At 51.4% G+C, this 16066-nt stretch overlaps 7 protein-coding genes across 7 annotated transcripts; 4 read left to right on the top strand and 3 right to left on the bottom strand.

Annotated features, from left to right (window-relative positions):
• Positions 1 to 909: 909 nt before the first annotated feature.
• Positions 910 to 2207, top strand: A1O5_08015 (uncharacterized protein; the record flags this gene model as incomplete). The annotated part of the gene is made up of 2 exons (XM_007748600.1): positions 910 to 945; positions 993 to 2207. 2 exons carry the CDS (start codon positions 910 to 912, stop codon positions 2205 to 2207), a joined length of 1251 nt encoding a protein of 416 aa, XP_007746790.1.
• Positions 2208 to 2924: 717 nt separating this feature from the next.
• Positions 2925 to 3893, bottom strand: A1O5_08014 (uncharacterized protein; the record flags this gene model as incomplete). The annotated part of the gene is made up of 1 exon (XM_007748599.1): positions 2925 to 3893. The coding sequence occupies one exon, from the start codon at positions 3891 to 3893 to the stop codon at positions 2925 to 2927; it is 969 nt and encodes a 322-aa protein (XP_007746789.1).
• A 1117-nt stretch (positions 3894 to 5010) lies between these two features.
• A1O5_08013 (uncharacterized protein) lies at positions 5011 to 6861 on the top strand (the record flags this gene model as incomplete). Its single annotated transcript, XM_007748598.1, has 1 exon — positions 5011 to 6861. The coding sequence occupies one exon, from the start codon at positions 5011 to 5013 to the stop codon at positions 6859 to 6861; it is 1851 nt and encodes a 616-aa protein (XP_007746788.1).
• A 910-nt stretch (positions 6862 to 7771) lies between these two features.
• On the bottom strand, positions 7772 to 9670 carry A1O5_08012 (uncharacterized protein; the record flags this gene model as incomplete). Its single annotated transcript, XM_007748597.1, has 1 exon — positions 7772 to 9670. The coding sequence occupies one exon, from the start codon at positions 9668 to 9670 to the stop codon at positions 7772 to 7774; it is 1899 nt and encodes a 632-aa protein (XP_007746787.1).
• A 613-nt stretch (positions 9671 to 10283) lies between these two features.
• On the top strand, positions 10284 to 10859 carry A1O5_08011 (uncharacterized protein; the record flags this gene model as incomplete). The annotated part of the gene is made up of 2 exons (XM_007748596.1): positions 10284 to 10292; positions 10383 to 10859. The coding sequence occupies 2 exons, from the start codon at positions 10284 to 10286 to the stop codon at positions 10857 to 10859; spliced, it is 486 nt and encodes a 161-aa protein (XP_007746786.1).
• A 1028-nt stretch (positions 10860 to 11887) lies between these two features.
• Positions 11888 to 12355, bottom strand: A1O5_08010 (uncharacterized protein; the record flags this gene model as incomplete). Its single annotated transcript, XM_007748595.1, has 1 exon — positions 11888 to 12355. The coding sequence occupies one exon, from the start codon at positions 12353 to 12355 to the stop codon at positions 11888 to 11890; it is 468 nt and encodes a 155-aa protein (XP_007746785.1).
• A 1193-nt stretch (positions 12356 to 13548) lies between these two features.
• On the top strand, positions 13549 to 15810 carry A1O5_08009 (uncharacterized protein; the record flags this gene model as incomplete). Its single annotated transcript, XM_007748594.1, has 1 exon — positions 13549 to 15810. The coding sequence occupies one exon, from the start codon at positions 13549 to 13551 to the stop codon at positions 15808 to 15810; it is 2262 nt and encodes a 753-aa protein (XP_007746784.1).
• Between the last annotated feature and the right edge of the window lie 256 nt (positions 15811 to 16066).

The following is a 16066-nucleotide window of genomic DNA, read 5'->3' as shown; positions in this document are numbered from 1 at the left end:
CATTGAAGCTAGACGAGGGCCATGAATTTGTCAACAGGGCTGCATGGAGTTAGAAGCTTCACGACCTAGATGACCTGGGAAATGCAGACCCAGGGTCTGGCTCAGATGTCGACATTGCTCTGTCAAAAGTACAGAGCACTTACGGTGGGCTACTCCATGGCGATTCTCAAGTCCCTCACTGAAAGGGGCGGCAAGTTGAGCCTCTCCTAGTGTGTTCATCTGTCGCTTCGTTCTCCACGCCCGTTTGAACTTCGTTCCTGGCGTTTCGTCGGGTACTGTGGCTTCTCACAGTTCAGTTTCTGCCGTCATTTCTCATCACATTCCAGACAGCCATGTGGCAGCCACCTTCTTTAGGGATTTCGCCGTCCCCACCAGCTGTAAGCTCATCTGTCTCCGATACTTAGGTTCATTCCCATCGTCACTGAAAATTTGACCCTCACCGCCGCGATATATTCGGTGTGGATGGGATTTCGAACCTGCTCCAAGTTATACCACTACACCACTACACCACTTCCTGTCGAAACACCCACCACCCGAAAACAATTTTGCAGCCTTTCGCCGGTACATACTCAAATGTTATCGTGTCTTGTGGGCTAAAGCAGTGTGAACTTAGTAGGATGTTGCTCAATATTGAGCACTTCCCCTCTCAAAATCCTGCATGGATCGAAAATGATCGAAAATGCTCGAATCAAGCACCATCAGCCTAGCAACTGCAAAGCCCTCTTCCATCTTTCAAAAAGCACAGCCGCGTATATCTAACCAGACTTATATCTCACTTACTTCCCTGCACATATTGAAGCCTCCGCATCAAGCTATCGCAAATCACCGGCCCTACAGGGAACTGGTGGTGTTTCGTGGGGCATTCGCCAGCAATCAGGGCAAATCCTGCGAAAGTGTTTTTCGCGGAGGATGCAGCAAGCTGACCTGTTGACAAAGGGAAAGGAGGTAAGCCACGCCACTCACTCTTCGAGGACCGAGTTCACAAGAGATAGGTGAATACAAAACCAAGCCTCGCATCAGGCGCATCGGCTTCGAGCCATCTTCTAAAGATCCCTCCTGAAGTCCGCGACTACATCTACGACCTGATGCTTGCCTTCGAATGTCGAGATCACTTAAACTTGCTGTGTGTGAACAAGCAGGTATACGGTGAAGCGAGGGGCTCATTCTTTCGCCGGCCGCTTGATTGCAAATCTCAGGACGATCTTGGCGATTTTACGAACACCTGGCCATACAGGGTGCAACAAAGCATCACCAATCTTAAGCTGAGGCTAGAAGAGGTCAAACCTCAGGCTGTGGCACCTTGGATTACCGGCCAAGCTGCACAACATCCATATCTCATGGAGATCCATCGCATAACATCTGCACTAGCGAAACTGCCCGGAGTGACGCATCTGTCACTTCTACGGCCTTCGGAGGCTGGCAAGAATACACCCTCGAGCATCGTCATGACTCAAGTTCTCAACTGGATAGCAGAGCACTATGCTAAGCTTCATGTGCTGAAGCTCGAGATTGAGCAATGTCATATTGGCTGTCTCGGTTCTATCAAGGAGCTACAATCACTACAATTTAGCGGGTTCTCAGAGACAAGTCCAACGAGAACGACGGAAGTGCTCAGCAAGCTGACAAGTCTTGAGCGTCTTTCAGTCGTCGGACCGCCTCGCGGCCTCCTGATGCGCCAGAGGTTCGGATACCAGACCAGGATCACGCAGTCCGCCATTCATCAACTGTTAGAGCGGATAAGACCATTGAAGCATCTGACCTTGACTCAAGTCACGGATCCAAGGACAGATGTGAGCATTTTTCTGAATTTGAAGACGATGAAGGCATTGTATGATCATCACCGCGAGAGCCTCAAAGTGCTCAAGATATCCTCCAGCACAACCCCGACTCCAGCTTTTGTCGAGTTCCTCTCAGCCTTCTTACTTGACACGCCGAATATGCAGGAGCTTAGCTTGACGTGGCCAAACATGGAAATTACTCTGGTCGACTACATCTCACGCTCGGTTCGCAGGCTGGAGTTTGCCATAGGTTCGACCGAACAAGCCAAAGCCATTGTTGACCGACTTGTGCTCATGCAATACCGCCTGCGATACTTGCAGCGGATAAAATTCAACATCATCAACGAAGGAATAGAAAAGTCAATTGAGGAAGAGGACAAATGGGGCCTATTCAATTTCTCCTTGCCAATTCAGAATCTAGCAGCGTAAGCTTCTACCCTTCCCAAACAAACGCGCATAATAACCCCTATTCAGAGACATCCGATCCCCATTCAAGATTTCTTGGGCTATCTGGCAGCCTTTACCGTCCAGCTAGTCTACGCTTGCCAGCGAGGTTTTTTTTTTTTTTTGTTTGGCTGTGGGACGCAGCGACGCTTACTTCGCCTCACGGTGGTGGGTATGGATTGCTATCCTCTCTACAACACCTTCATCACAGTATCCCACATTTTCCACCTATTTTCTTGACTTTCTTTGTCTCATCGTGGCTCCCCTCTGCCATACCAAGAATACCCAATGTGCAAAATTTGTCATGTGGATGTGAGTCGTGATGAGAAGGACAAGCAGAGCGAGCGCAAGGAGGTGAAGATCGTGTATGTGTTTACTCTCAGATGGATTGCGGTCAGGCTGTTGAAAATCCGGGGATACACATTTTCACCCTCACGCATTCAGCCATTTTCACGAGGAGGGGTCATCGTCGTCGTTGACAAGAGTGACAAACTTCGCCGATGACAGGGCGCGTTACCTCAACATGAGAGCAGAGCTAACTCTTCATACAACAGTCAAGATCGACTTCCCCTTATATACCTGTACCAAATCCGCTGCATGTATGTATTTGCGTGCTCGTCCCTCTGTGGATTCACAAACACCCCATCTCATTCTATCCACCGCGCCGGACAATTTGTTGTCTTCAGAACTCTTGTATCGACCTTAAAACATTCCACCAATAACCGGCACTGCCCTATATATCTTGTCCCAATGGCTTGCTTCCCACCCGATGCCTCGCCCTGCCGTTCCCACAACACCCAACCCGCCAGCGATCCACAAGCTTGCCATGGTCGCTGCAACGCCATTGACAATCCTCCGTCTCCATATTCTCCGAATTCGACCGTCCTCCCCACCGCCGATGATATAGTCGGCACTCAGCCTCAGAAACTTGGCTGCACCGCTCACGACGTGATAACTCGCGAAACCCACGAACAAGGTATAGCCTGCCATTCCGATGTAAGGGTCTTGTGCTATGCCGTGCGCAAAGTAGCGTAATCCAACAGAGGCAGAGCTCCCATCGACTTTCTTCGGGATGATGCGCATGGACAACACGTGGGCAATAAACATCGGATATAGGGCGTAGCCCGCCGCGCTGGTCAAGGATAACTTGGGCCATGGAATCTTGCTCTTCATCTTTCTGCGCTGCGAAAGTGTCTCGGCTCCATGCCGCCTTGCCGCGATACTTCGACGGTATAGTCGTAGGGCAATCCCGGACGCGACGTGTGTGATGACGGGGACGAAGATCAGGAGGGGTTCGAGCGGGAAGGATTGATAGTAGGGACGGGTTAGGAGGAGGTATTTGTCCGCCTCTCGTGCAGAGCGAGTGACGAGGGGGATCAGGGCCGTATTCGTGTAGTGCATTGTCAGATACGCAGAGAATGGAATGACCGAGTACTTCTGTACCCCTGACAAGATGTGAATAGTTCGGGCGTGCGTGAGGCCTAGCCAGTTGGTTGTGCTGTGGGATGAAGGAGGGAGTTTTGAAGCCTCAATGTCGGAGGGGTTGGTCGGGTAGTCTGGGCCTTCTGCATTGTCATAGTCGTCGAAGGGGGAGGGCTCGACTTCGTGCATTGGGACGGAGGACATGGAGCCGCGCGTGTTCTGCGTTGAGAGGGGAGGCAGGTCGGCCATGGCGGGTGGAAAATGATGTCTTTGGGACGAGCTCTCTGGAACAACAGCAGGTGAATGAACAGGTAGGTGAGGGAGCTACTGCGATATCATCTCAGGGAGATCATGGGGGATTCTGTGGGTGTTGAGTGTCCGTACTGGACGAGGATGCACGAAGAGGCTTGATATGGAGTGACTTTGTTTGGATAGCAAAGAAACATTAGACTCTCGAGCAGCACCGCGGCTCGAGCTAAGTGAGGCGAGCCGGCTGAGCCAATCGACGATGAGGTGATTTGGGGGGAGTTCAGTTGGGTGTAAAGAATGGGTCGGTATGACTTACGGCTCTGTGGGCGGGATCTACAAGTATGTATGGGCGGCACCTAGGCGCCGTACCTAGACGGGCTAGGGGCCGGATGTTGGGGGAGGGTGGGCAGTGGGCGAATATTGTTATTACTCGCCTAAAGTTATTGAGCACTACCACCAAATTACCTAGGTACAGTAGGTACCCCCTGTACAGGGGACTCGGTACCAAGGAGGAGGTAAATACATACCTATTGTTGAGATCTAGCGAGCTAGAGGTTCAAGGTGCAAGCAGGGGCCATGACCAATGCAGACTACCTGCCTGGTGGCCTCGCCGCCTCCGCCCACTAATTACAACCTCGCAACTACAGTAGCACTCTAGTCACTAGCCTCATCTCCCACCCCGTTGGTGCCCCGCGCCCAAGATTCCCAGACCAGCCTTGACCAGCCTCAGGTACGAGCGTAATATTATTACTCCTCCCCTTCCGGATGCTCCCTTCTTCAACCATCTTTCATCTTCACAAACGTCATCACCCTCGCCGCCATGGCCCTCCTCCTCTTCTTCATCTTCTCATTATAATCGTCCTGGCCTAGTGAGCCATCCGTCTTCGTTCCCCGCAAGCATATTTGTGTCGTGTCCATTACAACAATATGTTTTCCGTGAGATGATCTCCTTAGACGAGGCTGCCTGACTGCCTGGAAGGACTCGCCCAACCCTCCCCGGGTCGTTCTGGACTTGGCTTGGACAGCACGCCTCCCACATCCTTGCAGTCGGGTCGTGTGGCTTCTTGTCTGGGAATTGCACCGACATTTGGATTGATGGATAACCCATCAGGTCATGATGGCGAAGACACCAACTCCTGTCGCCAAAGATGTCAACCCTAGCAGCGAAGACACCCTCACTGGCGGTAAATATTCAAACTCTGGCAGCAAGACAACTGCCAAAGAACTAATGAAGATGTTTCTCGATGAGGTGCGGGATTCACTGCACCAAGCCTGCACGCTTGCAAAAGAACCCGCTCCCAGGTGGCCCAGCATTGTGGAACACTTAAATCGAGCGGTTTTGCGCGTGCGAATGCTGGAATCGGTCTACTTACCCACGGTCCACGAGCTTCACCAGGAACAGCGAGAATTGAGGGATACTTGGGAGTACTTCATGCAGCTCAAAAACGAAACCATAAAACACCTAAGCTGGCTTGAGGACCCACTAGATCCATCAACCAAACTGGCAAAAATAACTGATCCGCAAGACTTTGGTCGCCTTGTCGAGGCACGGTTCCGAGCCATGAACGACCAAGTAGACACTCTTTCAAAGGAAAAGACCGAGCTAGAAGCGAGATTCGGGGTTGTAGTGACAAATCATAATCTTCAGCTTGACTGCGCAGAAAAATCGGCAACCGAAACGAAGCGTGTTTTAAAGGACAATGACCGCCTGAAGGCCGCTAAGAAAGATCTAGAAACGAAACTCGAGGACCAGAAGAACGCCACGATACGAGCGGAAGATGCGAGAGATGTCCTCTCAAAGGAAAATATGGACCTGGAACGGGAACTTGCTCGTTTGCGAGTGGCTTATCCCGCTCAGCAGGAAGTCGCAAGACAAGCGCAACGTGAGAAAGACGCCGCTTTAGAGAAAGTTGTCGATCTGAGAGAGCAACTCGAGGCTTTACAGAGAGAGTTTTCTTCTCAGGTAAACGCCAAGGTTCAAGCAGAAAAGGACAGATCCGCGCTCTCTCATGACTTAACAAAGATAATTAGCAATCTAGAGGCAGAGCTCAGTACCAAGACTGACAGCATTGAGCACCTCCAAAGGAATCATGACGAGCTCGCGGAGGAGAAGAAGTCTTACGAAGAGAGGCTTGCGACTTTAGAAGACCAACTTCGTGTCAAGACGGAAAACGCCATCGTGGCCTCCCACATGGAGACCACGATTAAGACTTGGCAGGACAAACATAGCCAGGCAAGGCAACGCCTGGAGGACAAGGAGCTTGAAATAATGCGTTTGCAAGACGAAATTGCCCAGGCCGAACAACGGTTGAAGGAAAGGGAGCTGGAAATAGCACGTCTACAGGACGATTTAGCCCTAACCAAACAAACGGTGACCGAGTTACCGAGCGACCTTCATGATCGTGAAGGCAACCTCAAAGAAAAGGTGCAGCAATTGCGAGCTCGCACAGAGCGCGCCGAGCTCCGAGCTGGCAAGTGCACCTCCGCACTGACAGAGCAACAGAAGCAGGCCGAAGCGGCGCGCGAAAAGTGTGAGCAAGCCAGGACCGACGCAACAGATCTACGCCTGAAAAGCAACCGGGACGACGAGAAGATCCGGATTTTGAACAGACAGGCAACTGATCTATCGGAAGACATGAATCGGTGGATCACAAGAAAAGCTGACTTACTCAACGACGTGCGCAGTTTGAACTCAAACTCCGATGAGCAGCAAAACGGCTCCTCTCTAGAGGTCTCTGTCCCTCGCCCGCCCGATGCTGGAATACAGACGAAGCCGGAGGAATTGAATAACAGTAGCCATCTCCAAAATTTGCCGCAAAACGGAGTATGCAAATCCCGCTTCCTCGCCGCGATGTCGCCCAACCCGTCGAGGATGCCATTACCGTCGAAGAGAGGGTCGATCGACGCCAACATACCCAACGACCGTAATCTGCGAGATCGCAAACGACCTCGACAGAGTTCCCAGTGAGCGGATCTACGTCTCGAAGAGTCTAATTCCGGAATCAAGGGTAACCATTTCAGATGTAGGCGAACCCGGTTCAAACATTATTGGATTCGACAGCGTACGGGCATGTTGTGCTCCAAGTGATGGAGCGACGGTAAAAGCACTAATTCATCTCGAGGGACAAAAGTTGTCCACATGGGCCATCATAAGGGATTGGGATATTGGTAGGGCGTGTAGTGCGTGCGTGTTCAAACATCGCTTTTGGTTCGGCATTCCTCCTTTTTGCCGCATTTTGTCGGGTACGAGGGCAAGAGGATAGGATTTATGACAGGGCAACGAAACAGGGCAAGGCAACGGATTGTAACGAACGAAAATGTGAGAGGGCGCAGTGGGGCAAGCAATATCGACAAAGGCAATTCCAGGGCAAACTAAAGGGTGCGACGGGGATAAATATTCGACGCGGAATCAGTGACGCACAGAAATCCAGGGGGGTTGATTAGGATGGCGTCGGTATAGAACAAGCTGGATGGATGGTCGAAAAGTACGAGGTAGGATAAATATGGACCATAAGATATGATAGTTTATGTTATATGTCTCGTCAGATTCCAGCAATGGTACCAATGATCCGAGATTCCCTTCCCTGGACATGAACTCCGTTGTGTCGTCGTCGTGATAGTCCTGTCGTACTGTTTACGCATTCGTGATTTTCGTTCCCGGTTTGTGATTCATTCTCTTCCAAGACCCGTCCGTCATTATTACACTCGTTCCAACATTCCCGACAAAAATTCCTGGCAAATTCTCGATTGAGACTGGGTTCTCCCTTGACGCCTTGGATGGTAAAGGGGGTTGCTAAGCAGCAAAGCAAGTCGAGGTGGTGGGAAAGACAAAGCACGCCAAAGCTGCCATCCATCATCACAGCGTGTACATGGCTCAATTAGACCGCGGCAAACATGTCGTCCAACGAGCGCAGCACGAACTCCCCGGTTCCCGTGGCCGTCTTCATTCCTCCGTTCTCGCCCGAGTCTCTCCAGGAATTGATATTGATCGTCCACACATCCATTCCCGGTTGTGCCGACTCCGGTCGTCCGTCAGGCGGGTAGTTCGAGGGTATATTCTCCAGCCGAATCGAAATACGCAGTCGCAAGAACGGGATCTGCTTGTCCAAGCCCCAGTCCTTGACGCCCTTCAAGATGCAGAAATCGCGCTTCTGCCACTGCGCTGCGATCTCCTGGTCGTTCACACACGGATACCTGTTAATCCAGTCGTGGCGAAAAAGAAGGGCATGTGCTCCAGGGGCTTCTTCGGCGTCGTAATACGAGTCCTCGTCAACAGCGAGGTGTGCTGCATTACCACCCCACAGAGACTTCCGTCTGCCAAAGATACAGACCGGGCGGAAGTCTTCGTCGAAGCCGAACTTCATCCAGCAGACACGTTCGCCATTCTTGTCTTTCTTCGAAGGTGCGATGTAAATGACGGCCGCGGTGCCTCTGATGCTCACGACGCCTCCTCTAGCACGCGGCATACGGAAATAGAGGGGCCGGGGAGGCAAGCCTAGAAGCCCGTTCGGGTGATAGTGCTTTGCTGCCCGCATTTCTTCGGCGCTGTACCGGGTCATTGACTGCAACTTGTCGCGGCAATGGAATCTTGCCTGACAGAGTTCGTCGGGGGTATATTCCGGTAGAGTGAAGCTATGGAGGCGGAACCCATGCCAGCGGCGGAGTGGTGCGTCGATGATATTGGGCCGGACATGGACGGTGCGTACTCGACCATGAGAGTCGTCCAAAATTGTACGAAGCAAGATGGGCAGCACTGTTGCACCGTCGATCTGCACCCGAGCATATTGCTCTGTATTTTGAGACGAAGAGAGTCGTTCGAGAAAGATGCCAAGCCTGTATTGAGGACAATTTTTGAGGCTGCAATGTAAGATACAGAGGTATGTCTCCATCGTCCACGGGAGGGTCATCAGGGAAATCGAGATTCCCACATTGGTCAACGCAAAGCCGCTGGTGACTGGTAAACCGCTGGTGGCGGGGACAACAACGTTCTGACAAGTAACAAAGTTCGAAGGAGAGGTTGCTAAAAGACCGCTGCGGCCTCCGAAATAGCCTTCCAATCCGCGATCCCATGCAAATATGGATTGGTCGTCGGAGTGCCTGATGATCTCTTCTTGTAGTCTTGTGAATGATCTTTCCCCTTCTCCATACAACATGGGCATGCTAACGTCGAAGATTCCCAAGAGACTGTATGCTCGATCCTCAATGCGTTCCGTCTGCCGTTTTGATGCCCATGACATCCGCTGTGCTATTGAACAGCTCGAGTGTCTTCTCTGACCGATAAGGACATCTCTATCAATGCCGGTAATATTCGAGAGATCCTCTGCCAGGTTGTCTTTGGTCCCTAAGAAGACCCAATGTCGATCATAGAAGCTGACGTGCTTTGGAGCGATCAATTCTTGGAGTGTCCAGCCCCTCGTGAACCACACGCTGTTCTTGATATCGTGCTGGTGGATCTCAATATCTGTGAGATAGGCAAAGCAAACTTCGGCGTCCTGGTACCATCGATACATAGAGTTGATTGCTTCGGTCAGTTCCGCCGAGCTGGTCTTGTCGATGCAACAGGTGTCCACCCAAAGGTAGGCAAGTCCCTTGTTACGGGCAAGCCAGCAAGCCGATTGAATCTTGGAGAAGCCTTTCTTGCCAAAGGTCTTGGGGGAACTCATGTCCTGAAAAGTGACTTCTTCCTTTTCCCATCGATGCGACAGGATGGCATATTTGGGAGCCCTGCTGCTCTGGACTTCCTCCAATTGAATCGTGCGGACATTTATCAGGCGCATGGCGATGATCGCGACGATCGGTGGAAGTCATGGGCCTTTGATTCGGAGGGTTGGATCTTTTACTGTTGGGAACTGTCTTCAGCCTGGTTGATGGCCTGTGGAAGAAGTGGCCCGCGTCGAGGCGAGTCAATGCGCGGACTTAGCAATATCGACTTGCTACATGATCTGGGTTCGCGAGAATTTCCTTGATGATCGCTCGATGTTATGGGCGGCATCAGGGCCTAGTCCATCTCTGTTGGAATAAAAGAAAAGGCAGCGAATTGAGGTTAAGAAGGGGACACTCGAGCTCCACGGGCGATGGCAGATCTGGGCAGATGTGCTCACGAAGCGGGTATTAATATGCTTGTTCCTTGTGCGGCTGAAAGAGACTCGAGACTCGAGGTGGCTCGGTCCGAGAAGCCGGCCGCGTACTAGCAGCATTGTTATTGTATGTACAGTACGAGGATGTGCCAGGATGTGCCAGGATGTGCCAGGATGTGCCAGGATGTGCAAGAATCACCATCACAACACTTTCCCTTGTTCTCCATCGCCTCCTGCTGATATATCAAGCTCCCTCAACCAAATCCTGCACATTAGGCCCTTCTGCTGCGTCCAACCGTCCATCGCCACCGTCATGCCTCCGGTAAGTTGCGCTCGTCATGCCTGCGATGTCTCGCCGACCAGCGTTGGTCTCTATTACTTTGGCGTTATTGACTAGTCGCTCCTCCTCTAGCGAGGATTCACCCTCCCTCCCGCCAATACTCAATCCGCGAAACAAGCCCGAAGCGCCTTCTTCTGCTCGCTATGTCAAAAAGGCTACAGTCGCATGAACGAATTCGAGGCTCATGAATCCTCCTATGATCACCAACACAAGAAGAGGCTGAAGGAGATGAAGGAAATGCAGCGACAGGTACAGCCCAAGAAGGAAGAGAAAGGACCGTTGATGCAGATCAAACTCGGTGGTGGTCCTAAGAGCACGGCAACTAGTGGCGGAGGGTTCAAGAAAGGAGGATTCAAAAACGCATTTGCGCCTGCGGATGATGAGCCGAAGGCTAACGTCGAGAAGAAGGAGGATGCAGAAATCATCGACGAGAAGCGCGAAGCCGATGTGGATGACAGTGACCTGACGGACGATGAAGATTACTACGATCCTCGCAGGCCAACAGGATGCATGCCTGGTTGCAAAAGTCATGTTTCTACCGGCTCTTGAAGCGAGCGGTTTCCTCAAAGATCACGGTCATCATTTACGATCCAGAACCTACTCGTAGGTCATGATCCCACCTCTGCCTGCTTGTGAAGCAAGACTTGCAATTTGCTCGGACACAACGCGGCCCACTACACATTACACACATGACACATTTTGCAACATTCAACTCAACTCTCGAAGTAACAGAGCCGGGAGATTGAGAACAGAACCGCAGACTTCGACATGGTGCCGTCAGGTGATGAACGCACCAGATATGCGGATGGTCATGCAACAGAACGCATGGTCCACGAAGCGCGGAAATTCGAGGCTGATACTGTCTCGAATTGCGCCTTGAAGGCATATTGATGCATGAAAAATTCTCACATACTGGGTTCGCACAGGGGAAGGGCATTAGACCATTGTCTGTCTCTGCAATCAGTGTTCGCTCTCATGCACACTTCTCACTCCATGCCAGGGAGATATCTCATCAACATAGACTTTTCAGAGAGACATCACCAATGTACCCACCGAAGTATCTACTTGTTCTGCTGGCGTCCGTGCCATGGCGACCAAGTCACCTTCTGGTCTTTCCCTATGGAGGCAAAACATTCAACCAGACGAGGCCACCGCGAGGGTCGTATACCGACACGTCGCGTTCAACAATCAGTGACCCTCAAATCATCCTCGATCCTCGACTCATTTCTCCCGCCTGCATGATGGCATTTTTTTGGCACCTACACCTCACCGCGATCGCGCATCGGCAGGCGAGGCGAAAATGTGCTTCCTATGAAAAGCTTCCCGCCAAACCTCGCAGTTGTTGTCGCCGCCTCTTTGGGCATTCTTCAATGCAAGGGCGCTGTCATGGTCACTACCCCGAGCATGGACGCAGCGACCTGGCTGTTGATACTGGTAGCGACTGAGGCCTGGAATCCCGCCAATCTCATGTCGTGATTCGGTTTCGAATAAACTGTTCCCCAAAACGCCTCATCGTCGTCTGAATGTGAAATTTCTGGAAGTTACAAGGGAGCAGTTATACATCATGGGTCTGCCCGCTATAATATATCGACGACCATGACAACAACTATGGCCATAATCACCGCCATTCCCAGTGAAGCTGCTTTTAACTGCACCGCTGAGTTGATGTTGAACTGCAATACCACGCCTTGCGTAAAATTTGTCGCGGCGCCCTTGATCGCCACCTCGGTCAGATTGCCACACTCTGCGTTAATGCTGGCATTGAATTGAAAACTGGGCAGCTTGGGGATTGCGGAGTCGAGAGGAGCACTGGCCGGGTCATAGCCTTCCGGCGAAGCCTGGAGATATGCGGCTCGATATGTCGAGTTGGATCCGACAATGGAGAGGTTTGCGATCGTCGAATATTCGCTGCAGATGGGCTGAGTGGCATTGCTTTGTTGTTGGCGAGGGCTGAGGAGGCTGATCGGAGGGGGGACAGCTGCTGTGACTGTGATGAGGACGAAGAGGTAGAGGAAGCAAGTGATAGAGAAATGTGTTCTTGACATGGTATTTGATGTTTAGTGTGAACGGACACGATGATAAATTTTTGGCACAGAGACCAGCCAGGTAGGGAATGGCAATGAGAAATGTCCTTCGCCAGGGAAGCTCAGAGAAGCGAGCGACGACAAAAGGAAATCGGCCAAGGGGAAGGTCGACAGCTTTGTATTTAAGTGCCATATACGAGTCTGCTCAATCAGGAGCACCTGACTTCGAAACAGGGTTGGTTGATACATATTCTCCTGAAGCTTGAACCATGGACAGTCACGCCAACGACGCCCGTGAAACTGTGCACATCGGGCAGTATTGAGCCAGCAATCTCTCCTACCTGACAATTCTGGGACTCACTACAGCCATGTTGATGGGCGGGCCGGTTTGAGGATGGGGGGAGAGGTGTTTGACGAAAAGGAATCTGAGACCAAAACGGTTTCGAAAACTCCCAAACACGGCTGAGGCGGAGGCCGAGAGGAGGAGGGCGCTTTTTCTCCTTGGCAGCTTGAGCAGAATACAGACTAACTCGGTACATAATAGTGTCCCGCTTCAATTTCTGCATTGGCTGTTGTCTGAAATTGCTGCAGGAGAAGATGTATTCAACATGAAGTACTTGTAGTGGTGATGACTTCGGGGCCAGAGAACCAGGAAGAGGGGACAGCGCACTGATTTTCGGGTTCCCCCACTCGGGGAGGATCTGGAGGCACGTACCCAGTATTGTCATTTCACCGTTTTCCTCACAGACTGCCCGGACGAGACCCTCGAGGTTAAAAGCCGCATCTCTGGTATAGTTACCAGATTTAACCACATCCAAACAGTTTCCGTACCTCCCACCACAACAAGGCTGAGGTTCGCCGTAAATGGACTAGCCTGCCTGCCTGCAGTGAGTAAGGCTGCGATTCACTATCCAATAGGATCTCGTCTTGGCAGATCTTCGGAGAAAAAAGTATTCGATAACTTTACTCCGTTACCTATTATGATCTTCTGCCAAATTCTAACCCATAGCACATTCGTAAAGCCGGCTTCAGCAGTCTCTACTATCTACGGTGTCTAAGTGGTGGAAGGGGGCTGGGTGATGAGGATTGGACGTTGTTTCGATTTCATCCGGATCGATCTTATCCGCGAAACCTTGCCAAAGCTCACAGGCCACAGACAAGGACACTTCCCAAACTCACAAAGGAGGATATGCGCGACCTTGTCACGCTTCAACATGGCTCCCCTAGAAGCTCCAGAGACGATCGTGATTGATAGCAAGAAATACAGGCACGTTCGCGAAGGTCTAGCTTCGGTGCTTGCTCCATACGCCGAAGAACCCCCAACATCAGGCAAACACTCCAAAAACAACGATGAGGGCAACCAAGCCGTCTTTTATAATCCTATTCAGCAGTTCAACCGAGACCTGAGTGTCCTCGCAATCAGTGTTTATGGTGAGGGTTCCCTCTTGGAGAAGCAAACCAGGGCCACTCAAAAAAATCAGCATGCAAAAAAGAGGAAGGCCGCAAGAAAACTGGATCCTCCACCTGTCGATCAACTAGATAACGAGGCTAGCAACGGATCAGAGCAGCCTAACAACCGGAAGCGTAAAGCAGACCATTTGGAAGATCCAGTCGACAGCAACAATGCAGAAGAGTCTGCAAAAAGGCTCAAAGCTAAAGAACCTGACGAAGATGACGAAGAACCACTCGTTGCCGAATTAAATGCTGACCCTGCGGGTGCTGGGATTGGAGAAATCCAACAACCAAAGAGTAATGGGCACCCACAGGCTACCGAACGCGGGGCTAGTCAACCTCCAGTCCCAAAGAAGCAGCTGTCTTTCTCTATTCTGGACGCCTTGTCTGCAACTGGTCTCCGAGCGTTGCGATACGCCAAAGAAATACCATTTGCTACCAATATTGTCGCAAATGACCTCTCTCCGGCATCGGTCGAGAATATCAAACTAAACATCAAGCACAACGAAGTCGAAGACAAAGTCCGATCCAATCTCGGCGATGCTCGATCTTTCATGTACAGCAAAGTTGGAAACGAGCAATCAAAACCTGCAGAAGGATACGTGCATCGATACGATGTCATCGACATCGACCCTTACGGAACAGCAGCTCCTTTTTTTGACTGCAGTCTGCAGGCAATTCAGGATGGTGGGTTGTTGTGTATTACTTGCACGGATGCTGGCGTCTTTGCGTCGACGGGATATCCTGAGAAGGCGTTTGCACTGTACGGTGGGATGCCGATCAAAGGGCCACATTCACACGAAGGCGGATTGAGACTGATCCTCAATGGGGTTGCTATGTCTGCTGCAAAATACGGTCTTGCAATCGAGCCCCTTCTGTCGCTGTACATCGACTACTATGCTCGGCTCTTCATCCGAGTTCACCGAAAACAACACGAGGTCAAGCTATTAGCTGGCACATCAATGACAGTCTACAATTGCGGACACGGCTGCGGAGCTTGGGTTACGCAGCCTCTGCTTCGGAATCAAGCACGGACGTCGAAAATTGGCGACACATTCTACAAATTCTCATATGCCCAAGCACCGTCCACAAATCGAAATTGTGAGCATTGCGGTTCAACGATGCATCTGTGCGGCCCGATGTGGGCAGGTTCCTTGCATAATCCACACTTCGTGGAGAGGATGCTCGAGAAGGTCCGAACGTTGGACAAAACCATATATGGCACTGTCGATCGGATCAAGGGAATGCTTACGCTGGCCCTAGAGGAGGATCTCATGCCCAATGACTCGGCTCCCGATTCCACAGGAATCTCAGAATCAAAGGATGCAACTGCGCCCGACCCGAGATCAATACCAAGGCTGGCGACTAACATGCCTGATAATGCTCCATTCTTCATCATGCCCACCTACTTGGCAAAGACAATTCATTGTGCTACTCCTTCGGAGGATGCAATGAGAGGCGCCCTGCTTGGTCTCGGCTACAAAGTCTCTAGGTCTCATTGCAAGCCAGGCAGTATCAAAACGAACGCGCCGTGGTCTGTTTTGTGGGAAGTCATACGAGAATTCATGCGGACCAAAGCACCTATCAAGGAAGGGTCTGTGAAGAAGGGCACAGTAGGGTATAATATTCTAGCGAGGGTCAGAGGGTCGGAGCGCGCTGTTGTGTCGGGGTTGAAAGACGCCACGAGGGAACAGCTTTGGAGATGTGAGACGAAAGACGACCTGAAAACCGTGCTACAAGGGATGTTATATCGGTTGGAAAACGAACAGGCAATGCTCGAAAAGGAGAGCAGCGGATCGTCCGAAGCCAAAGACGACAGTGAAGAAGCAAGAGCTCGGACCGAGGGATCACCTATCGGTCGTCGGTCACGATCCAAAAGTCCCTCAGCACCACCGCCGAACAGGCTCAAGATTACCTTCGACGAGAACTTGGGCAAGCAGAAGTCTCGTGGCAAGTTATTGAGGTATCAGATGAATCCGAGGGAAAATTGGGGCCCGATGAGTCGAGCTGGAAGGACGACATGACACTTGGCTCAGAGTACGTACTTGTGCTTGATCTTCTCTCTCTCTCCCACCAGGAATCAGGTTCCCCAGCATACCAGGTCATCAACCACTCTCGCAGTCCTTGACGCCTTCGGCTCCCATCCTCCTTTTGCCTCACTGACCAGCATCTGCCTTGACCTCTTTTTTTTTTTTTTAATCAACATTGGCTTCTACCCCGCTAGAGTTCTTCTGCGTCACCGACTCTCAACTCCCCTTCGCGCCGCTGCACTTGCCACGT

The sequence above is a fragment of the Cladophialophora psammophila genome (assembly GCF_000585535.1).
Source record: "Cladophialophora psammophila CBS 110553 chromosome Unknown aczJe-supercont1.12, whole genome shotgun sequence".
In the NCBI taxonomy this organism is placed as follows: Eukaryota; Fungi; Ascomycota; class Eurotiomycetes; order Chaetothyriales; family Herpotrichiellaceae; genus Cladophialophora; species Cladophialophora psammophila.
This window is presented reverse-complemented; position numbering and strand designations above follow the sequence as displayed.